Source organism: Eptatretus burgeri, chromosome 14 (assembly GCF_056783735.1).
Source record: "Eptatretus burgeri isolate ZD-2024b chromosome 14, Ebu_testis_v1, whole genome shotgun sequence".
Lineage (NCBI taxonomy): Eukaryota > Metazoa > Chordata > Myxini > Myxiniformes > Myxinidae > Eptatretus > Eptatretus burgeri.
Window position 1 is genome coordinate 23093220 of NC_140974.1, and position 24635 is coordinate 23117854.

The following is a 24635-nucleotide window of genomic DNA, read 5'->3' on the forward strand; positions in this document are numbered from 1 at the left end:
TAACGTTGGGGGTTTTGCTTCATCTGTACCAAGGTTCACCAAGCATTTAGTCTGTGCTGGAGTTAGCTTTCAGATCTTGAATTTTTAGTGTTTTTTTTTTTCGTGTTATTGTTCCATCTTTCAGTTTTGGCTGTGTTGTGTTATGTGGATAAACTTAGTTTTTCATGAAAGCCCTCTTAATTATAGCTAATGTAAAGGAGGAACAAGTTTTGACCTCTCACATCCAACTACTCCCCACCCCCCATATTCTTGAGTCAGCCATCACCGTGTTCGATGAGGCCCTGGATTTGAGTCCTGAGTTGGCAGTATTTTTTCACAAACACCCCAAGCGGAAATTAATTCCCATTTATTAAATTTTAAAATATCTTTAAATTTCCCACCTGTGGAATCGTACACTGTCAGACCCCGCTATTCGCGGAGGATATGTTCCTGAAAAATGTCGCGAATGTCTGAGTCCACCAATATCAGGACATTGTTTAAAATTTTTATTTTTTTATTTTTTAACATGGTCTAGACTTGTGGAAAAGTGATTACACAGAACAAATCAGGACACAACATAACAAAGGGAACAGCAGGGGAGAGAGGAAGCAACAACAGCAGGGAGGAGGGAGAAAGTAGTTGGGGATGGACAAACAAGGGATGCAGGTAACGATGAGGGGTAAGGGAGAATGCCAAGGGTGGACAATGTGGACACATCAGCAAAATTGTGTTTGACCAGTTTGTGATTTTCTCAAGGTCTGAGGAGAGTGACGAGGCTGCTGCCTGTCTGTCAGAAGGATGACAGATGTCACGGCAGAGGGTGGCGTCATCACCAAAGAGATAGAGGATTTTCCAGTCAGTGAGATCATTGATGAAGATTAGGAATAATATGGGGCCGAGAACACTGCTTTGGGGAACTCGTCTTGTCAGGGAGATGAGATGAAAGGGTTCTGTTGAGAGCGACATGTTGTCTACGAGAGTGGAGGAAGTCATTGATCTAAGAGTGGAGTTGGCCTTGGATCCATAGGCAGACAGCTTGGAAAGCAAGACAGGATGCCAGTCTGCATAAAAAGCACGCGATATGTTCCGAGAGACAGCCCGGATCTCATGTCTGATATTGAGGGCCGACACCATTGTTGGAAAATAGAAGTAACATGTCCAAGGTAGAGTGATAAGATCTGAATCCAAACTGATGATCTCAGATGAGGCTGAAGGAGAAAAGGAAGGATTTTATGTCAACTGTGATTACGGATTCCATGACCTTGCTGATGATTGGAAGTGCAATAAACTAATTGGGTTGTAGATAAGGGGATCCATTTTGCACATTTTTATGCAATGCCATGATGTTGGCTGATTTCCAATTTCCCAGGTGGATGTAGGAGACAAGTCCTGAAGTGTAAAAAATCTGAAAAAATAAATATAAGTGTGAATACGCGAAGCACGAATGTGAAAGCAGGTCACACTTTATGACCCGCAAATACATGGGGTCCGTGAATAGCGAATCTGCAAATTGTTGGGTCGGACAGCGAATATTTATAACAACATTGGTGCTTCCTGGTTGTGAATGGAGGACCTCACACAGTGTGTCCATGTGGCAGATGGCACTTGTTGGGGCCAAATACAATCTCACCAGTCACAGTCAGTTAAGCACCAATAGCCAGTACATATATTATTTTATGTATATATATATATATATATATATATATATATATATATATATATATATATATATATATATATATATATATATATATATCTTCTTCTTCTTCTTTCGGCTGCTCCCGTTAGGGGTCGCCACAGCGGATCATCCGTATGATCCGCATAGTGATTTGGCACATGTTTTACGCCGGATGCCCTTCCTGACACAACCCTGGTCGCCTCTTATGACACAGGGATATGGTACACCTATTTTAACCGGGGTATACACCGGCCCAGTACACTGGTACTCATTTCGCCGACCTCGGAAGGATGACAGGCTGAGTCAACCCCCTGGTGTATTAATTCAGTGGCCCAACGGGGCTTTAACTCAGGACCTTTTGGATCCCAAGCCGCTGCCCTAACCACTGCGCCAACACACCAGGCTATATATATATATATAGTGTGATATATATATATATATATATATATATATATATATATATATATATATATATATATATATATATATATATATATATATATACCAGGCTATATATATATATATATATATATATATATATATATATATATATATATATATATATATATATATATATATATACAATATACAATATATATATATATATATATATATATATATATTGTATGCCCCAATATATATATATATATATATATATACAATATACAATATATATATATATATATATATATATATATATATATATATATATATATATATATATATATATTGTTGCGAATTCTGGCCCGCCTGGCGTGCGATCGGCCGCGTACCTCGAATGGCGGCCGCGTCGCCTACCGGACGGACAATTCAGTCGTGCCCCTCCTGGAACTACCGCCAGGAGCCAGCAGTCACGGGTGGGGGTTTAACCTCACCACCATCGTGCCAATTGCCCACCCACGCAGGATAGGGTTGCTCGCAAAATTCGACCTACCTAAGTACCTGCGCGAGTGGTCGAACGGGCGATCGTACCTCACCGCAGGTCGGCCGAGGACACGAACTGCTTAAGCGGTCCGTTCCGTGCTACAGTGATAACCGAGCGGTGTTATCACCGACCTCGATGGATGTGATTCTGTTTTTACCGGGCGTTCAAAACCCACTACTCATTCCACAATACAAGATGGCACTTCCAATGGGGAAAGGACGCAACGAATGGGCTACGTTTCACACAAGCACATTCATTTCAATTACACACAAAACACAAGCAAGGCAGTCATGCAATATACAAGCAACAAATAGAATGCAAAAGCAATACGACTGACTATAATTATTATTTAGAAGCACTTACACAGTTTCTACTTGGCAGGACACGGCGCCACAGCATGCATACAAAAACAAAGAAAGACCTCCCTCACAGGCAAGGGGGTAGACGGGGTCTGTAGACCTTTATGGTCGTGGGCCGTGGATGACTGAAAAGGCCCACGAGACCGAAGGGTCTTACCCGCACCCTCGTGGTGCGACGGTGGGCAGGTCGCGACTTCTCGGCCCCACGGCAACTTGCGTAGCCGCGCCTGATCTCAGGCCTTGCAACGGTGGGCAGGTCGTAAAGCCTTCTCCCCACGGCCACTAGGACAGCCCCGCCTGATCTCGGGCCTTGCAACGGTGGGCAGGTCGTGACGCCTTCACCCCACGACCACAAGGACAAGACTTCCACCCGACTGCCCCAATCTGTCTGCGACGAAGACTTGGACCAAGACCACGACCACCAAGACTTCCACACGACTGCCCCAAGTCTCTGCTATCCGCACGCCCTTCCAGGCGCTCCCCTTGCCCTTTTATTCCTCCTGCGCCCACCACGCCCTTCGCGGCGCGTGGGTGGGGGGGGGAGGAACATTCCAGAGAAATTGGGGCGGGAGTTGGTTTCCAACCGTCAAACTTGTTTACCGGAGGAGAAATTGGGGTGGGGCTGGTTTCCAACCGTCAAACTTGTTTACCGGAGGAGAAATTGGGGTGGGGCTGGTTTCATTGCTCCTTTAGTGGCGTTGTAGTGTGGATGGTGTGGTTGTTGAGATGTCGTGGTTGTTCCAAAATAACGACAGGTAAAGAAAAATGGCTAATTCAAAGCATCCCAGCTCGGATGAATCACATATATTCCCTCTAAACAACGGGTGTGGACTAACTACACATGAACTTATCGATATATCTAACCTGAGGACCTTTCTGGTGCATTGCAAATTTCCACAGCCGTAACACTACCCTCTCCCCTTTTTACAGACTCGTCCCGAGTCGCCGAATTTTCGTGTGTCATCATGTGTAAGTTCTCCCCTTGTACGTTTTACCTTCGGATCCCTGAGTGCAACATTCATGGTATTCGTGTCCCCAAAATAAATAACCTACGGGCTGAGTAACGAACTAAACAAACCCACTCATACAGATGGCTTAAATAAATTGCCGGCACTAAGACGCACATGCTGGGGGCGCACTCATATTTACAATTCACAACTTAACAACTTAACCTTATAATTTACACTATTCCATGGCCCAGGATCGATGGACTCTGCAAAGAGAAAAGTTAGCAGGGAGCCAGGCTGCTCGCACGCAGTCTCTGGCTCATGCAATAATGCAGGTGACAGGGAATGTGGCTGGCTGCACACACGCAGTCCAAGGCCACCCCTTTTAACATGGACGCAGTGAACATAACGGCACATGAGCTGCGCAAACGCAGTCTCCGTGCCAGCTCAAGTGGCACACGCAATGAACGCAACGGCGCATGAGCTGCGCAACGCAGTCTCCGTGCCAGCTCAAGTGGCACATGCAATGAACACAATGGATGGATGGATGGATGAATGGATGGATGGATGGATGGACACAAACACGGTGCACGGGCCGCCAATGCAGGCCCATGTTGTAGCTGCCAACAGGGCAGTCCTCGCAAACTGCGCGACGATACTGGCGCACATGGCAATGAACAAGGGGGGAAAATGCAAAACAGAACGGGGGCAAAAGATGATGAGGGCAGTCGGCATGGATGGCAAAGGTGTGCAGGCAAGGCATGGCAATACAGGGCCGCTGCAGCAAACACAGCCGACAGACGATCCGACCGGCACAGGCCTTGCAGTAAACAGCCATCCGATGAAGTGGGCCGGCACAGGCCTTGAAGTAACACAGCCAGCCGATGAAGTTGGCCAGCCTTTGCCTTTCAGAGGAGGTTGGTGGAGGGAGTGCGGTGGTGCTGGCCACTCGGAAGGCGGGCTCGGACCTACCCTACGGTCTCCCTCCCAACCTATCGCCTTTGCCTGTCTCTGTCCATACCCACCCCCTTAATTTGTAAAACCCAATTTAGCCCCCACTTATTTTTTTGTTTTTATTTTTATTTTCACTTCCCCACTATAATTTCGTCCCCAAACCCCCTTTATGTCTCTGTTCGGATAACCTATCCTGTCACCTAGCCTACTCCCAAACCCTACGTTCCCTTCCTGGAGGGGAATAAGGGAGAGCATCCTGTGTCGAGGCGCAACTGAAACCTCAAGATGGCCTCCTCAGACTTCAGCGATCTTACCCAAAGTGGGTCCAGCGGCCCACAACGAGAGCGAAGGGATGGATGGTGCGGAGGGGTACACTTCCTATCCACCCTATCCATTTACCTTTAAACTACCCCGGGGCTTTCAACAAGCGCCTCTCCCTTAAACTATCGGTTCTAACAACCAAGATTCCCGTCGCATGTGTTTGTTTCCTCGCAAATTCCGGGCCTTGCCCCCCAATTTTCCACCCGTGCCCTCACACGGTTTCGTGGCTGGGACGCGTCGCTCCCTTGGCAGGCACGACCCTCTGCCGATTCTCCAGCTATGGCACCCCTAGGCACGACACTGCCTCCGAGCCATCCACACTACACAAGCAAGGCAGTCATGCAATATACAAGCAACAAATAGAATGCAAAAGCAATACGACTGACTATAAACGACTGACTATAATTATTATTTTAACCTCCATAACAGGCAAGGGGTAGACGGGGTCCGTAGACCTTTATGGTCGTGGGCCGTGGATGACCGGAAAGGCCCACGAGACCGAAGGGTCTTACACGCACCCTCATGGTGCGACGGTGGGCAGGTCGCGACGTCTCGTCCCCACGGCAACTAGCGTAGCCGCGCCTGATCTCGGGCCTTGCAACGGTGGGCAGGTTGTGACGCCTTCTCCCCATGGCCACTAGGAAAGCCGCGCCTGATCTCGGGCCTTGCAACGGTGGCCAGGTCATGACGCCTTCTCCCCACGACCACTAGGCCAAAACTTCCACCCAACTGCCCCAAGTCTGTCTACGACGAAGACTTGGACCACGACAGACTTGGACCAAGACCACGACAACCAAGACTTCCACACGACTGCCCCAAGTCTCTGCTATCCGCGCGCCCTTCCAGGCGCTCCTCGTGCCCTTTTATTCCTCCTGCGCCCGCCCCACCCTTCGCGGCGCGTGGGTGGGGGGAGGAACATTCCAGAGAAATTGGGGCGGGAGTTGGTTTCCAACCGTCAAACTTGTTTACCGGAGGAGAAATTGGGGTGGGGCTGGTTTCCAGCCTTCAAACTTGTTTACCGGAGGAGAAATTGGGGTGGGGCTGGTTTCGTTGTTCCTTCAGTAGCGTTGTAGTGTGGATGGCGTGGTTGTTGAGATGGCGTGGTTGTTGAGATGTCATGGTTGTTCCAAAATAACGACAGGTAAAGAAAAATGGCCAACTCAAAGCGTCGCAGCCCAGATGAATCACACATATTCCCTCTAAACAATGGGTGTGGACTAACTACACATGAACTTATCGATATATCTAACCTGAGGACTTTTCTGGTGTATTGCAAATTTCCACAGCCGTAGCAATATATATATATATATATATATATATATATATATATATATATATATATATATATATATATATATATATATATATATATATATATATTTTTTTTTTTTTAATGTACAAGGAGTGGTGGCGAAAGGCAAAGAGAGAGGTGGCAAAGGCTTAGAAAAAGGCATATGACGAGTTGCATGAGAAGTTGGATACAAAGGAAGGGGAAAAGGATTTATACCGATTGGCAAGACAGAGGGACTGAGCTGGGAAGGATGTGCTGCAGGTTCGGGTGATAAAGGACGCAAATGGGAATGTGCTGACGAGCGAGGAGAGTGTGTTGAGAAGGTGGATGGAGTACTTTGAGGAGCTGATGAATGAAGAAAATGAGAGAGAGAGAAGGTTGGAAGAGGTGGAGATAGTGAAATCGGAAGTGGGGTGGATCATTAAGGTTGAAGTGAGGACTGCTATGAAGAGGATGAAAAGTAGAAAGGCAGTTGGTCCAGATGATATACCAGTGGAGGCATGGAAGTGCTAAGGAGAGATGGCAGTGGGGTTGGTAACCAGATTTTTAATAAAATCTTGGAAAGTGAGAGGATGCCAGAGGAGTGGAGATTAAGTGTACTGGTTCCGATTTTCAAGAATAAGGGTGATGTGCAGAGATGTGGAAATTACAGAGGGATAAAGTTGTTAAGCCATACCATGAAGTTGTGGGAAAGAGTAGTGGAAGCTCGGTTGAGAGGAGAGGTGACGATCTGTGAGCAGCAATATGGGTTTATGCCAGGAAAGAGCACCACTGATGCAATGTTTGCTTTGAGAATGTTGATGGAGAAGTATAGGGCAGGCCAGAAGGAGTTACATTGTGTGTTTGTAGATTCAGAGAAAGCTTATGATAGGGTGCCAAGAGAGGAGTTGTGGCATTATATGAGGAAGTCAGGAGTGGTGGAGAAGTATGTGAGGATGGTGCAGGATATGTATGAGGACAGTGTGACAGCGGTGAGGTGTGCGGTTGGAATGACGGACCGGTTTAAGGTAAAAGTTGGATTGCACCAAGGATCGACTCTGAGCCCTTTCCTGTTTGCAATGGTGATGGACAGGTTGACGGACGAGATCAGACTGGAGTCTCCATGGACTATGATGTTCGTGGATGACATCATGATCTCTCGAGAGAGTAGGGAGCCGGCTGAGGCGAGTCTCGAGAGGTGGAGGTACGCACTGGAGAGAAGGGGAATGATAGTCAGTAGGAGTGAGATGGAGTACATGTGCGTAAATGAGAGGGAGGGTGGTGGTATGGTGCGGTTGCAAGGAGTTGAGGTGGGGAAGGTGGATCGGTTTAAATACTTGGGATCAACTGTCCAAAGTAACGGAGAGTGTGGTAGAGAAGTGAAAAAGAGAGTGCATGCAGGATGCAGTGGGTGGAGAAGAGTTGCAGGAGTGATTTGTGACAGAAGGGTAGCTGCAAGAATGAAGGGGAAAGTATATAAGACGGTAGTGAGACCAGCTATGTTGTATGGTTTGGAGGCGGTGGCGCTAACAAAAAGACAGGAAGCGGAGCTGAAGGTGGCAGAGTTAAAGATGCTGCGATTCTTGTTGTGAGTGCCGAGGATGGACAGGATAAGGAATGAGTATATTAGAGAGGACTGCACAGGTAGGACGGTTTGGAGACAAAGTGAGAGAGGCGAGATTGAGATGGTTTGGACATGTGCACAGGAGGGAAGCGGAGTTTATCGGGAGAAGGATGCTGAGGATGGAGCCGCCAGGCAGGAGGAGAAGAGGACGGCAAAAGAAGAGGTTCATGGATGTGGTGAGGGCGGACATGCGGGCAGTTGGAGTGTCAATGGAAGATGTGGTGGATTGAGCGAAATGGAGACGATTGATCCGCTGTGGCGACCCCTAACGGGAGCAGCCGAAAGAGGAAGAAGATATATGTATATATATATATATATATATATATATATATATATATATATATATATATATATTTATATATATATATATATATATATATATATATATATATATATATATATATATATATATACGCATATATATGTATATATAATATGCCATTGTCTCTGTTTCTCTCTCTCTTTCTCTCTTTCTCTCTTTCATTCTCTCTTACTCTCTTTTTCTCTGTGGCCTTGGTCCTTCTTATGCACATTCACATCTTTTAAGTTACCAGACAAACTCGAAACTTGGGGTTCATATGCAACTTTGTGGGGTGTAACATAGGCTCTGTTACCACCACTTCATGCAGGGGTGTTGGGGGGCGTAATTTCTCTTTGTAATTGTGATGGCAGAGGGGATTACAATTTCCTGTTTTTTTTACCTGGTCAAGTGAAATTAAAGCACTCTTTGCAAAGGTAAATTTGGCCTACTTCGTCCTTGTACCAACTCACCCCCCCCTTCCCCCCCCCCCAAAAAAAAAATCGGAGCTGCCTGTCAAAGCCTGTCATCGTGTGTGAGACATTTCAAGAAGGAAGGGATATCGGGATGAATTGGGGGCGGGGGGTGGGGGGGGAGAATGAGGACAGAAAGGGAGGATGGTTAGGGGTGGGGAAGGGTTAAAGCACTCCATGCATGGGTGAATTTGTCTTCCTTTCCTTCTCCTTCTCGCCTAAAATGGTAGGGCCTGTAAACGTGGGAAAAATAATAACCAGAGGGAGCCAGGGGCAGAACCGACGAATAGGCTCTGCCAACAATGTATCCCCCACGAATGTTGGAGTCCGACAGTGTGTGTGTGTGTGTGTGTGTGTGTGTGTGTGTGTGTGTGTGTGTGTGTGTGTGTGTGTGTGTGTGTGTGTGTGTGTGTGTGTGTGTGTGTGTGTGTGTGTGTGTGTGTGTGTGTGTGTGTGTGTATACACAGCTCCGGCATAAATCCCTTTGCCTTGGTTAGTTCCATGAGCTATGGTTGAACTGGAGCCTTTGGTCCCGGCTACCTCGTGGAAACGTTGATGAATCTGCAATGAAATCTCTAACATCACCGGTCCACTCAAAGTCCGATTAAATCCACAATTAATTCTGCTGTACACTGGTCCACTCAAAGGCATTTTTTTCTGTTTGGTCCTGATCCAAGCATTGAGCGCTTTTTCCATCCTTTCAACATGATAATCATGTGATTGGAATGAGCCTTTTGCACTTTGCGGAACAGGAACACTAAAACGGATATGACTCACGTTTACACACATTTAATTGATTGATCTGTTAATGGCAGCCCACAATGCTGCACTTCCATTTCTTGCCGACATATCTAACAACTCTATTTATTTGCACAATGTCATAACCTTTCTCTGCCTTTTGGCACAATTAATATTGTCCATCGTTTTACGTTTTTGTGCCATTATTTACTGTTGCTTGTCTACTAGATCATGTGCATCTAGTATTACAGGATCTCCTTATGTCATTTCCTGTTGAATGATGATCCATTATTAAATTTATCATCGGTCACGTATGCTGGTCTCATTACTGCAATTACCGGTGCACGAGAAACAACAAAAGGCTCATAATGTGAGGTCATCATACACGCGAACACAAACAATGATTCATTGTCAGCTCAAAAACCGCGATTAGCCGAAGTGAAATACCGCGATAACCAAATCAGAACACAATAGGTTGCTCTTGATTGGTACAAAATCTGCGACATTGGAACCCATGATATTTGAGTGTTTACTCTACTGTATATATTGTACTTGAACACTGTTTGTGGTTCGTGTTCTATGAACTCTCCAGTTAACATTCTAATTGGTGTGAATTGAATGCGTCTTGCTGCACAATTTGCAGTGAGAAAATAAGCCACAAAAAAAATAATAAATGACCGTTTTTACAGCCATTTGTCCCTGCTGTGCAGGGGTTAGGCTGTTTTTTCTTGAGGCAATGTTTTTTTTATGGCCGGATGCCCTTCCTGACGCCAACCCTGGTCGCCTCTTACGACACACAGGGATATGGTACACCTATTCTAACCGGGGTATACACTGGGACCAGTATACTGGCACTCATTTCGCCAACCTCGGAAGGATGACAGGCAGAGTCAACCCCCTGGTGTTAATTCAGCAGCCAACGGGACTTGAACTCAGGACCCTGGGATCCCAAGCCGCCACCCTAACCACTAAGCCAAAATAAGCCACAAAAGCAAAGATAAAATGGATTTTTTTTGAATTTTCTGATGGAGAGGATTCCTGCAGAAGAGAAATATTTACTCTTCATGTCTCCGCTCTGTTTCAATTGAGTATTTTTGTTACGCAGAATGGTGCGTCTTGCATGACAACCCCACTCTTATTTATTTTCTTCTCGCATCTGTGCTCACAGTGGTAAGCCAGGAATTCTTTGTTTCAGTGAGGTTTCATTCCCCCACACGAGGCACCACTTTTGACTGATTGATCAACATTTGTAGAACATTGAGTGAAATTCATTCTTTCAAATTCTTGTTTCAACAGGGCCCGGTTGGATTCCCAGGAGAAACAGGAACACCAGGAGAACCCGGTCCATCAGTACGTTGCTTACCTTTGAAATACAGCAGAACAATGTGATCACACTGAGATTAACAAGCCTCCTACACCTCAATAGTTAATTGTAAAATGATTGATCACTGTTGATTTACTTTATCACACGCATGTCCTGATTTGATCGTTCATTTAAAAAAAATAATACTCAATTGGTGACCTCTACTCTCATCGAATGTGTACGTTTTTTATCTCGTCCAAGAGTTCTATAAATGTTAAAAAAAAAAATGTACTCTTCTTTCTTCGGCAAATCTATAAGTACCAATCTGAGAAGACAAATTTAAAACGAATGAACAAGTGAAGAAATAATAGCTTTGATTTTATTATATGACCTCTGACGAATTGAATGAACACTGTTTACCATGTTTACCATCGTGAATAAAATCACGTGAAGTTTATAAAAAAGGAAAACGTATCAGATGATGAAAACAAGGTAACTAATGAAATATATCATTTATAATTGGATTTAAAGTACAATAAAAGAACCCAAATCACGAAACAACGAGAAGCAAATTATATGTAAATTAATAACATGGAGTACTAATTAGAGTCCGTACTCTTGACGGAGCTCCAGGGCATATCACGACCAGTCAAGAAACGTTTCCAGGCTAGAACCAATCCTGCCCAGCCAGGTTGGCATTTGGACGTAAGATATGCTGATCGAAGGTGTACAAATTTCAACTTCCACTAACGACCATTGCTGACAGATGGGTCCTTCAGCTTGCAACATCCATTCAATGGACGGCACACACATTGATGAATCGTCCTACATGTGAAACACCAGGAACCAGGATTGCAGTTTATAACTGGGTCGAGATTCAAACTCCGGATAGACGAGTATGCATGCTTCCATGCTATCCTAGCAACCATATTGAAGTTAAGGTATTAACCATGATGATGCAATTAAATTGTGCAATCTTTTTTTGGAAAGTTTTAGCAGTGAGGGAATCACGAGTCTTGGGGAGCTTGTTTTTCTAGTAATCCCTCAGTTTGAACTCTTTTTTTTTTAATAATAAATTATTATTCAAAATAATAATTATATTGTTTAAAGTGCATTTTCGAAATTGTAAATTTTTATGGCTAGTAGGAATGAAGTGCAACTGCATTACCGAACATGAGTGTGTTGTGGAAATTTTAGGGTGAAGATGGTGTTCAGGGCAAGGAAGGAGAGATTGGAGAGCAGGGGGAGTCGGTGAGAAAATAATAATCTCTGTCTCTGTCTCTGTCTCTGTCTCTGTCTCTGTCTCTGTCTCTGTCTCTGTCTCTGCCTCTCTCTCTCTCTCTCTCTCTCTCTCTCTCTCTCTCTCTCTCTCTCTCTCTCTCTCTCTCTCTCTCTCTCTCTCTCTCTCTCTCTCTCTCTCTCTCTCTCTCTCTCTCTCCCCCTCTCTCTCTCTCTCTCTCTCTCTCTGTGTCTCTCAACATTTATCTTTCTATCTCATACCACCTGTCCATTTTGTGATACGTATTTGCTTTTCATCTCTTCACCTCTCTCTGTATCCGGGACTGGTGTTTTTGAAACTTTTGCAAACCGATGCGGTCTGTTGCCTTTTGCCATTTTGGCTGATTGTCTGTCATGATCTCTTCATGCATTGATAATTTACTTTGGTGGAGGCTGCTCCCATTTGATTCATCATTTCCCTTGAGTGGAGAATCCATTCAAAGGTACAAATGGCATCCAAAGGCTGGTGATTCTTTTTCTTTTGTTTACATTGGTGAGGCTCATGGAAAAGCTAATGCACTGAATGAATCAGGACAAAACAGGGCACAAAAGGAACAGTAAAGAGAGGGGGGAAACACCAACAGCAGGTTAAAGGCCAAGATAGAGGGAGACTTGGACAAACAATAGATGTGGGGAGGAATGGGGGGGGGAGGATAGGATGCATAGTGTGGACAAGATTGATGCAAAAGGAAAACTGGAAATTTGGAATGAGAAGGAATTGGGGTGGGGGTAAGCGAGGGCAGAAAAGATCATGGTTTTTTTTTATTGGGGCTGATCTGAGATGGTGGTGAACAGCTGTCTTGGAAGACCTGGAGGGGAAAATGAGAAATTGAAGAGGATGTCGAAGTTGGTTCTCCAGATGGGGGGGAAAAAAAGAGGAACAGATGAGTGGAGGTGATCACTGAAGATCCTGGATTGATGCAGTTTCACCAGAAGTATTTGGTGGACCATGTGAATGTGAGCCCTGCAGAAACCTGGGGGAAACAAAGCACAGTGTGAACAGAGGGTGCAAGACCAGAAAGGAGGCCGTCGAAGATAGAGAGACCACCGACCTGTCTGTGATGCTTTGAAATGTGTTTTTTTTTTTTTTGCTTTTTGTATACTTAGTCAAAGCTCATGTGAGAGCTAACACACATGACATATAACAAAGGGAGCAAGGGACAAGAGGGGGTGAAAGAGGGAAGCACACTTGTCGGGAACAGGGGCATTAGGAGATCTGTGGAAGAGAGAGAGTGTTATTTTGGAATTATCTTCCAAAGGGGAGAGGGATGAGGGGGGTACACAGGGTAATCAAGATTCACCTGCAAGGTGAATGCGGGCTTACCAAGGGTAAGCCTGTTTATGCCTCTGCTGATGAAGTCACAGAAGGCATTGTGTTTTATGGTTGTCTGTCCATATGTATGTCTGTCTGTGCTAATTTTCTATTTCCTCTGCAACCACTTACCCAATTGACACAAAATTTTCACCATAGGAGCAAATACTCATATCAATGTTTTAATGATAATTTTGACGTCATAGGTCATGTGGGAAAAAAATTGATGACGTAGTCAGTCATATGATTCGGCAGCCATTTTTTAAACATAAAAACCTTCAAAAATTGAAATGAAGCTTTGCAGGTATGAACATAAAGTCCTCCACCTATGATGTCATTGGTCACCTTTTCAGCCTCTTATAAAGAACAGATCTGAATGGGAGCATAGACCAAACCCATGATACCTTACTCTTTTGATGTATTGTACCAAATTTAGTTTGCGAGGAAAATGTGTTTTAGTGAATATGAGGGATTAGGGGAGCTTGGCCCTGGCCCCCTTTCCAAGGGAGATACGGCCATGGGGAGCACAACTTAAGGTTCTGGCTTGGTCACGATTCCGCATAGCTAGTTTGGTCTGGATCCAGTTGCTGGTTTCTGAAAAGAAGATTTTTGAATGAATTACCAATATTTGGGGCAAAAACCTCCACCCCCCCTTTAAATAGGTGGATCCAGATTGGGAGCACAACCCCATGAAACCTTACTGTCCTGATGCATTCCATTAAATTTAGTCTGTATCACTCAGATAGTTGTGAAGAAGATGTTTTAGTGAAAATGAGGGATTCAGGGAGTTGGCCTGTGGCCACCTTTGTGGGGTAGACACGGCCATGAGGATAAGACCTTACGTTTTGGACATGGTCTGATGCCTCATGGTGAGTTTGTTCTGGATCTTTCTGGCGGTTTCTGAGAAGAATAGTTTTCAATAATATACCAATATTTAGTGCAAAATCTCTCTTTTACCTCCTTTTCAGGAGGCACATCTGAATGGGGAGCAGAACCCCCTTGAGACCTTGCTGTCCTGATGCATCATACCAAATGTGGTCCATATCAGTCAGCTAGTTTGTGAGGAGAAGATGCTTTAGTCAAATGTTCACGGACATACATACGTCCGGACGTCAGGAAACCAGGACCCATTCTGAGCTTATTTTGAAGAAATAACCTAAAAACCCTTTGACTTCATGTGACATGTTTCATTTTTACGAATGTGCAATTGCGTGATTGTTCGGTACCAAACGCTTTTCCACCATTTGTTATTTTGTCCTATTTTTCCTAAGTTTTACCTTTATCTTGCATTTTATTTCCGACAAAGCATGTCCTACTTCATTCCAGTCAGTAAGCTTTGGCCAAATCATGGTGGTCTCAATGTCCTCACTGGAGAGCCACTTAAGGAGCTTTTAAACAGATATTCATGGACACGCATGTTCAACAGAAGAGCTGATCGGCTTTGCAATTCGCTACAAGGCAAAGTCGCGTGGTAGTGAAGGAATTATGTAAACACACAAACGCATTGAAATGTGGATGATGAAATGCTGTGCACTTCTGTGTTTCCTACAGGGTAGTCCAGGTCCCACGGGGGAAGCTGGACCTCCCGGTAATCCTGGGAAACGTGTAAGTTCGAGCATTCAGGATAACAATACATTCAGGACTTGATTAGACTCAATCAATAACGCTGCCAGAATCCAAGATGGCTTTGATTCATTTGAGCCGACACTTTAAGATAATCACAGATAGCACCTGATTGAACTATGGCAGGCATTGTCACCATAATATCTGACAGTTTCAGAAGAAACCGTCACAGGCCAGTGAAAATGTGGCCTGACTTAACTCATTACTTTACCAGGCTGATGCAGACATTTTCAGATGGAGCATCCAACCATTTTGCTACCCACATTTGTTTATAATATATGTGTACTTGGGTAGCTAATGAAAGAGAGTACTCATCATTGATTGTGATATTTTCAGGGCAAAACAGGACCACATGGGCCCGAGGGTCGTCAAGGAGAAAAAGGATTGAAGGTAACCCCTTGCAGGTCTTGACAGTTCGGCCTCTCGTTTTTAACATGGGCATTTACAAACTAATGGAACTACTTAAAAACAACAAACAAACAGTTTACGTCGTGACACTAACTCTGACACTTTGATTGTAAGCATGTTTATCAACAACATTTTGATGAATTATATTTGCACGTGGTCCTCTTTGGTCCTATCTCATGCACGATCAGAACTCCGGGAATTTACTTCTATCTCTGACCTTTCCAGGGTGAAATAGGAATGGATGGTCCTCCCGGGAACCCCGGATCCACAGGACCAGTTGGAATTCCTGGACCAACAGGACCCGAGGGCCTCAGGGGAATCCCAGGATCTGCTGTGAGTACTGAAAACTCTGTTTCTGTCATCATGCTATTTCACTGACTCTTGATAGAGTTTTTAGGCAGATCTTGCTTGAATGTGATAACCTTCATCAAGTGGCCGAAATCACGAGTGCCATTTTGTAATCTTAACTGTATTTGATTAAACGGACAGCTATCTGGTAAAGCTAACAGCTACCCGGTGAGAGAGTTCAACTTCGTGCATGATAAGTTCACAATTGATGTGAAGCTTTATATGAATCCAATTTACCAAGTTTATTAAATGCCTCCTTCATCTACATATTTCCTTCCATTCATAATGCATATCTTCATAATGTTACCAAAGAGGGTCAAACTGACTTTAAAAACTTTAACACCTCATCTGGCACCATTTGATGCAAGTAAACTGCTATACTCATGAATCATAAATCAGAAGAGGTGCCCATTATGTTTTTTTCTTGCGCAGGGCAAGAATGGAATTACAGGTCCACCAGGGATTACGGGTCCACCAGGACCAATTGTAAGTTGCAAAGCTCTATGTCCAACACTAAACAGTGGTCTTGACTTTAATACTCGTTCACTTGACAGGTATGCAAAGTTAAGGGATTAAAATGTTTGAGTGATGTCCATCCATTGCAATTCCATGACTATGACTTACACCTGCAGAAAGTCCCATAGGCTTGTGGTTGAGAATGTCCCATAATTTGCAGCTAGCTCGTATGGTGGGCCACTGAAAATGCTCACATCTCTTACACTGACATGCAAAAGACACTTTGTGATATTTCTTTTATTTGCATGACTCGAGGCATAACAACTTAAATCTGGACTCAAGACATCGTGCAGACTCAGGTGCAGACTTAAGAACTCACGACTCAGATGCAAACTCGTTTTTGACTTTCCGGTATGGTTGTATATTGTAGAAACCTGCATTTTCTATTTTTGACCTTGATTTTGACCTTGCATTATGCTATACGTTTGAGAAAAGTGGATGCTTCATATATAATGTAATGTTACAGTCTGCCCTGCTGTGGCTTCAGCATGGTGGTGTTACGATACAAGGTCTAAACACCACGCTCGGAAGAGCATTGCTGCTCTTGCTCTCAGGAACCAGCCTGCTCACATCTGAATGACAGCTAATGACGTCACTTCAAATAATGTTGTCTTTCACACCAAGAGATTAACCGTGTGTAGTCAGATAACTACCAAGCCTGGTGTTGGCTTAGTGGTTAGGATGGTGGCTTGGGATCCCAGGGTCCTGAGTTCAACCCCGTTGCTGAATTAACACCAGGGGGTTGACTCAGCCTGTCATCCTTCCGAGGTCGGCGAAATGAGTGCCAGTGTACTGGTCCCGGTGTATGCCGCGGTTAGAATAGGTGTACCATATCCCTGTGTGTCGTAAGAGGCGACCAGGGTTGGCGTCAGGAAGGGCATCCGGCCATAAAATATTGCCTCAAGAAAAAGCCAAACCCCTGCACAGCAGGGAAAAATGGCTGTAAAAACGGTCAAAAAAAAAAAGTCAGATAACTACCAAGGCACTGCAACTGTCACATTTACACTGACATGAAGATCGTCGCTGGTGATACTTGTGAAGTACTTTTTTTTTTTAAACTGTCATCCTTTTGATTGTGATTTCAAAAAAATTAGATGTGTAACTTTGTTAATACTGAAATGTAAAAATATCGCTTTTGTGCCATTTTTCCCCGGCTATCGTAGGGCCCACCTGGTTTACCTGGACTGAAAGGTGAATCGGGACTTAAAGGAGAGAAGGTGAGTAATTAATGGACAAACATGCAGCGACCGGTTTGGTTAATCCACCTGAGCTGTACCTGGCTCATGATGTTGGGATTTAAGGTTCCATCACATCTTAAGAACCATTCAAATTGAACTGACCGTACACCGTTGGCTTTTCCGTTGGTCTATGATTGACCTTGTAATTCGCGTAAAAGTAGATCGATTTCTCATCATGTCTTTGTCCCACATGTCATGCATGCACAAACTATAAGCTCCTTCATTGTCGGGGGTCATTGTAGGGGGTGGATAAAAGAAGATCATTTTACTTGTGAAGAACATAATTCAGTCTGACATTCACACCAATGTAGATTTAATGAAAATTGAGATGGTGTAAAAAAAATAAATAAATTCCCATTTGCACCTTGCCCGCAGTGTTACATTGCTGTTACAGACCTCTTTTAAATCCAATTATCGATGTAGTTATTACGGAGGGCTGGCAGCAAGGCTTGAGGGAGCACACTTGCCTTTGAACTGCTCCAAGTCAAGGTTTGATTCCCGACCTGACTATAGAAATGGTTTCCCAAGTGCTTGTGAATATAAAGCAATGGAGATAGTGAGGATAAAGCTTTTGGCATTTTTTTGTTGAATTTCAAGGTCAGTGGGGACTTTCATTCATGATTCCTTGAACAGTACAGCATTTTCAAAACATCCATGATGTAGTTGCTGATATTTATATTCCTTTCTGACCTCTCCGACATGGCAGGTAAATAAATAGCTCGCTTGGATCCTCATCAAAGGGATTATTATCATTTGTTTCTCCTGATTTTGTTCAATACGAGCAAACGTGTGACCTGTTTAGTGTTCCCATCTGAACCGATGACTCGTGCTGCTCAGAAACCAGCTTCAAATCCCATACACAGTTTGTGTTTGTCCATTGTCAAATAGTGTCCTTGTAATTTGCATCAAAGTAAACTGAGGCTCCACGATGAGCCATAATTTGATTTTTAGGAAATAAAAATTGCTTTCCCAATTGAAATGTGTCACGTGATGATGTTTATTGCCATAAGCTTTGCTTCGGTAGAAACTATGCGAAGGACTTGCTGGTTGGTGGACATGTTATATTTAAGGTAAGGTGTAGAGTAAAGAATAGTGAGTCAAGTAAATTAAGTGAATAACTCTTGTGAGTAAAGTTTGAATCTTGATGTTGCATTGATGGGTTGACTGACTGCCTGGACACAGCTGAGGTTGTGGATCTACGGATTTCGGTAATCTACTGATGATGTGGATCCGTGACCAAGGTTGTAGATCCGCTGTTTGGAGAGGTTCTGGGATGAAAAAGATCAAAACCTCGAGGAAGAACGATGCCCAGCTGATGATCGGCTGTGCAATCAGGAAACCATTCAATTGCCGACAGGTTAAAGTTATTACCTTCGGTAAGGGAACTATGTTTTGAGGATTACAATTTAAATGAAGTTGAATATCGGATGTTGTGAAATTAACATAATTTAAAGCAATCCTTGAAATTATATTATATTTTAGGAACAGCCGATACTGTACGATTAATAAAAAGGTGGAGACGTGTGTTTGCACACTTGTTTGGGCATTTAAAAAAAGAATTTGCACCATAATTGTTTCGGTTGGTGTGGAAGGGTGGAGTTGTGACAAATGAATGACCATGACAGACAGTCTTTACTGCGACTGTATTTCGTATCCCTTTTTTATTTACCGTCATAGCTGCACAGCTGTGAGAACTTTTTAAATACTGAGGTCAAGGCTCACAGAAGAGGTAAAATGATAAATTTCCCCAAATGTTTATTCAATTATAAATGCACAGGAAATAAAGATCATATGTATGTGTTGGAAAAATACGGGCGTAGTGGTGTGCGCCTGTAATCCGGCTACTCGGAGGCTTGGGTTGGAGGATCGCTTGAGGACGGGAGCTCTGCACTGAGCCACGCTATGAGAGGGTGTAGGGCAGCCTGGAATCATGGCGAAACCCAATCCTTATCCCTGTGTCGTAAGAGGCGACCAGGGTTGCGTCAGGAAGGGCATCCGGCGTAAAACCTATGCCAAATCATTTTGCGGATCATAATGGATGATCCGCTGTGGCGACCCCTAACGGGAACAGCCGAAAGACGAACAACAACATGTATATGTTGGAAAAATGACATGCCCAGACTAGGAATCAAACCCAGGTCCTTCAGGAAAAACCATACCCAGCACTCTGCCATCTGAGGTACTACATCTGGGCAACCCACTGGCTGAATACACAATTCTCCCACATGTCGATATATAGATATGCCACTCGCTTTCCCCTGCTGCTTACGGGACACTCGCTGCCAACCATAGGTGTAGCAAGGAAGTCTTCATGGAGGGTCTTCCCCCACATATACATATGAAAAAATTTATTCTTTCTATTATAAACAGTGATATTTATAGCCTGGTGTTGGCGTAGTGGTTAGGGTAGCGGCTTGGGATCCAAAAGGTCCTGAGTTCAAGCCCCGTTGGCCGCTTGAATTAATACACACCAGGAGGTTGACTCAGCCTGTCATCCTTCCAAGGTTGGCGAAGTGAGTATCAGTGTACTGGGCCGGTGTATGCCCCGGTTAGAATAGGTGTACCATATCCCTGTGTCGTAAGAGGCGACCAGAGTTGCGTCAGGAAGAGCATCCGGCGTAAAACATGTGCCAAATCAGTATGCGGATCATAACCGATGATCCGCTGTGGCGACCCCTAACCGGAGCAGCCGAAAGAAGAAGAAGAAGATAAACGCTGATATTTATATTTAAATATTAAACAACTTCTAAAAAGCAGAAGCTCATTGAATGTGGATAACTAGATGGAGTATCCATTGCAGATAGGTGTGGTCAAAATTGTTGTGGGTTCAATGGGTGCGGCGAAAAGAGAGAACCATAAGAGAATAACACTTTCCACGTTCATGAATTTCGAAATATCAAAGCTTTCTGGGAGAATGAATCGATAACTCTGTCCTTAGACGACTCAACCCCATTAAAAATGTGTTTTTCTGTATTCAACACCGAATTGTTCTCCTTTCATAGAAATTTCCAATCCAAATTAAGCAGTGATTATGAAGGTTATGTATTGTGATGTAATTTTTATTTTAGAAATTACAAAGAGCCTTTATGTAAAGGTCTTAGATTACTGGTCGCAATGCCTGTACCGTGTAAATACGCAGTTTCTTTTGAAGGGCATTTACCTTTGCTGTTATGGGAAATCCACCCAGTACATTACAATGATTACACTAACACATGCACAGTCACATTCGCTGTTCCAGTAATGTCCTTCCATGATGCATTACTCAATATCAATGACGAAAACGAAGCCAATTTAAACCCACTTCCTCTCCAATGTCTTCTCCTTTACAACGGCATATATCTGGGAAAAAAATCTGTAGCTGGAAAGGCAGGGGATGTGAGCACAAATATCCAAACAAAATCTGGGTTCTCCTGCCTTGCTCCGGGAATAATAAATGCTCGGTTCACGTTTCTTTGTCGATATAATATAATTTGTGGGCTTGCGGGACTGTTCAGAGATGTGCCAGGTATCTCCTTTGAACATTTCCTGAACCAACATAAAACTGATGCCCTGGTGTTGTGCAGTTAGGGCATTCCATCAAATAGTATGCTGTCCGTCTGATGCAATGTTGTGCTCGTGGGTGTCCCAGTGGCTGGCATTTTTCTGGTGCACCATGGATGATCCAACAATGTATTTTGCAAACAGTCGGAGATTGTTGCCGGTAACGCAGTCAAAATCGAAATTCCTGCCCTCGCCTACAAGGGGCACTGCATTAGTTGCACAGCTGCTTCCTGAATGAAGGAGGTAGCGAAAACGGCACTCAGCAGAGCACATACCTCGACCAGGCTGAACATTTTACGTTTTCTATCCGACTGGTTTGCCAGATCTGTATCTGGACCTTAACCAAAATCGAATTGGATTGTTCTTGTCACCTACCCAATGTGTACACCGAGTTTTGTCCGAATCTATGCACAACTTTTTGAGATATCCTGCATATAGATAGACAGACAGACAGACAGGGATAGAAAAAAAAAACGTTGGTGGTGGAGGTAACTAGCAACCAGTCCTTAGATATAAATATATGAATCGATAAACATAATTTGGGTTTATTTGATGTCTATTAAGTACGTGTGTGTGTGTGTGTGTGTGTGTGTGTACGTACACGCATACGCATATGCATACTCTCACAACTACATGGACACAGGTATTCATGCTTATTAATTAATGTGGACTATATTTTGGTGATTTCATGATACCAGAATTTAATTTTGGGTCGAGTGAATTGCGGGTGTAACCATGAAGTCGATCAAAATGAATTTCACTAACCAGGCCATGAAGCCCAGGCCAGATAAGAAGCAAAGTTATTCGGCATCCATATTACAATCCATTCTCCTCCATCAACAGACAACTGTGTAAATTCTTCAATCAGAATGATGTATTGGGTTTTACTTAACACACGTATTGAGGCTCCTAGAAGAACATGACGACGGGGGACAATGTCAATTAACTAATACCCCATCCAGAATCTTTCCCCATCTTTCACGTGGGTGGGTTTTCATCGCCTCGCCAAAGCGATTCGCAGACAGCTGCAGTTTATTGTGTAGATTAAAGATCCACTGATGTCTTTTGGAACAGTGAGCCATTGTGTTCAAGTTAGCTTTGCCATATTCCTGTTTCTTTACTTTGCTACTGTGAAGAAGGCACCAGAAATCCATGCAGTGTGTTTTCTTTACCCGAAATTACTTTTGTAGCTCCAAAACTCAGCAAATAATGGTTGAGTCATTGTGATAGCTTTTATCCATTTTCATTCATACACCAGTTTACCGAGGTCATTTGGTTCATGTGTTTTTTTTTTGTTTTTTTTTTACTGTGAATGAAGGCTCATGGAGAACCTTGCACATTTATCACATGCAGGAGGAAACATCAGTATACATTTACCAAAGAAGGAATTAGAAGGATATTAGGATACAATGGAGAAATTAACACAATAAACGGAATTTGCACCTGGGATTCCAGCATGATGATCACTAAAGCATGAGTCACATTTGCTCTACGGCTTGGATACGACGGCCGTACCCCCACCCCCCCTTGAATTGACAGAAACGTGCGGCGGCCACAGAGTTTCTGAGGTGGCCTCAGGGCAGCCCTACGCCGTATGGCTATCTTTTACAGGCCGTAGGGGTCTCCGTGGAATTAAAGCGCAGAGTTATAACTTTTTTCATTTCTAGGTTGGCCGTAGCAATTCGACAAGCTGTAGCCATGACGTAGATGTGTTCCACGTCGACTGTACGTAGGGCGTACGGTGGGCTTGCGTTATTCGTGCATTTTCCGTAGGCTCTTATCAATGAAAAATGAATTTTGCCAACCCCCAAAAAATTACGGTGGCCGCACCATTTCCATGTTCGCCTTAGAGCCCCCCTGCGGTCGCCTTGCGGGCACCTTGCGTCTGCCTTGAAAATTCTATGGCCGCCGCAGGGACGCCCTAAGGTCACCGTGTGACATCAAATCAAAGACCGTATGGCACCCCCACATTTTCGGTCTCCACAATTTCTAAATACCCCGTGCGGCTCCCCGAAAAATAAAAACATATGTGACTGCTACATTGTGTGACCGTGGAAATACTGCGACCGCCCTATAATTGTTTGTGGCCATAGATTTTTTAGACCCTACGGCCGCCGAGCCAAATGTAACTGAAGCATAAGTGATAAGCAGGTGAACTCATCGATATTTATTTATTTATTTATTTATTTCCTTAAATCAGAGGGAGGGGGTTTTCAACTGTCGACCTTTTCACGGGTAGCATTCTAATGCACATCACAACTCAAAACCTGACCTGAGGGCATTACCAATCGACTGCAAAGTTTGTACTGGTATAACATGGACTGACGAGCCAGACCAAGCAGTACAGGTACATCACCATCGACCTGAAAGGTATTAATTTAGCCACATAATATTTAGCAACAAAATAATTCTTCCAAAACCTTAACATCACGTTACTAAATTCTTCTGATCTTCATAATTTTCATTTCCATCACCGAAAGTGAACGGATGTTATGTTTTCATCCCTGTCTGTTTATCTGTGAGAAGGATAACTCAACAAGTTGCAGATGGATTCCGATGAAATTTGGTGGACAGGTTGGGTGTCTCACAACGACGAATTGATTAGATTTCGGTGAAGATCTGGATCTGGATGCTAAAATTTTTTTAACTGATTCTTCACCATTGAGTGATAGGACTAAACCGATAAAAAGCGCAATATCTCAAAAAGTTGTGGGTATATTCAGTTGAAACTGTGGCTTGTTGAAACAGTTTCAGTTGAAATATGTTGTTTCCTATTATATTATAAGCTGGTGTGACAAGGACGAACTGATTAGATTTTGGTGAAGATCCGGATCTGAATCCGACTACTATAATTTTTTAAGTGATTCTTCACCATTGGGAGATAGGGCCAAAACGATAGATAACACTATATTTCAAAAAGTTGTGGACGGATTTGAATGAAACTTGATGGATACGTTGGGTGTGTCAAGGGCGAATTTGTAGATTTTGGTGAAGATCAGGATCCGGATCCAGATACGAGAATTATTAAAAATTTTCTAAATGATTCTTCATTGAGAGAAAGGGGCTAAACTAATATATAGCACGATATCTCTAAAAGTTTTGGACGGATTCGGACAAAACTTGGTGTACAGACTATTCCAAACCTGTACACAACTGCAAAGCAATAATCTTCATCCTGATGAAGCACCACTTACAAGGAAGGAAGGAAGGAAAGGAAGAAGGATGGTTAGAGTGTGTGACGAAGACAAATTGCTTTGATTTTGGTGAAGATCTGGATCCGAATCTGAGATTAAAATTTTTTTTTTTAAGTGATTTCACCATTGTGAGATGTGGCCAAAAACGATATATGGCAGATATTTCAAAAAGTTGTGGATGGAGTATGACAAAAGTGGGTTAGTGAGTTGGATAGGTGACGAGAACGAGCTGAATAGATTTTGATTAAGGTCTGGATGCAGATCCAGCCTATCAGTGGAATATGAAATGTAAAGTGATCAGCCAGGCAA

The 24635-nt window shown here is 43.6% G+C and overlaps 1 protein-coding gene across 3 annotated transcripts in view; it reads left to right on the forward strand.

Annotated features, from left to right (window-relative positions):
- The window catches only part of LOC147012783 (uncharacterized), a 416846-nt gene that overhangs the window by 361535 nt on the left and 30676 nt on the right, over positions 1–24635 (forward strand). For 2 of the 3 annotated variants that reach the window (XM_085853968.1, XM_085853966.1), the window contains 7 exons: positions 10863–10916; positions 12067–12120; positions 15011–15064; positions 15419–15472; positions 15716–15823; positions 16271–16324; positions 17518–17571. In XM_085853968.1, coding sequence (XP_085710094.1) covers positions 10863–10916; positions 12067–12120; positions 15011–15064; positions 15419–15472; positions 15716–15823; positions 16271–16324; positions 17518–17571 — 432 coding nt within the window. Of the gene's footprint in view, positions 1–10862; positions 10917–12066; positions 12121–15010; positions 15065–15418; positions 15473–15715; positions 15824–16270; positions 16325–17517; positions 17572–17967; positions 21091–24635 lie in introns of those variants that run through there. The other variant, XM_085853969.1, reaches the window with a different exon arrangement.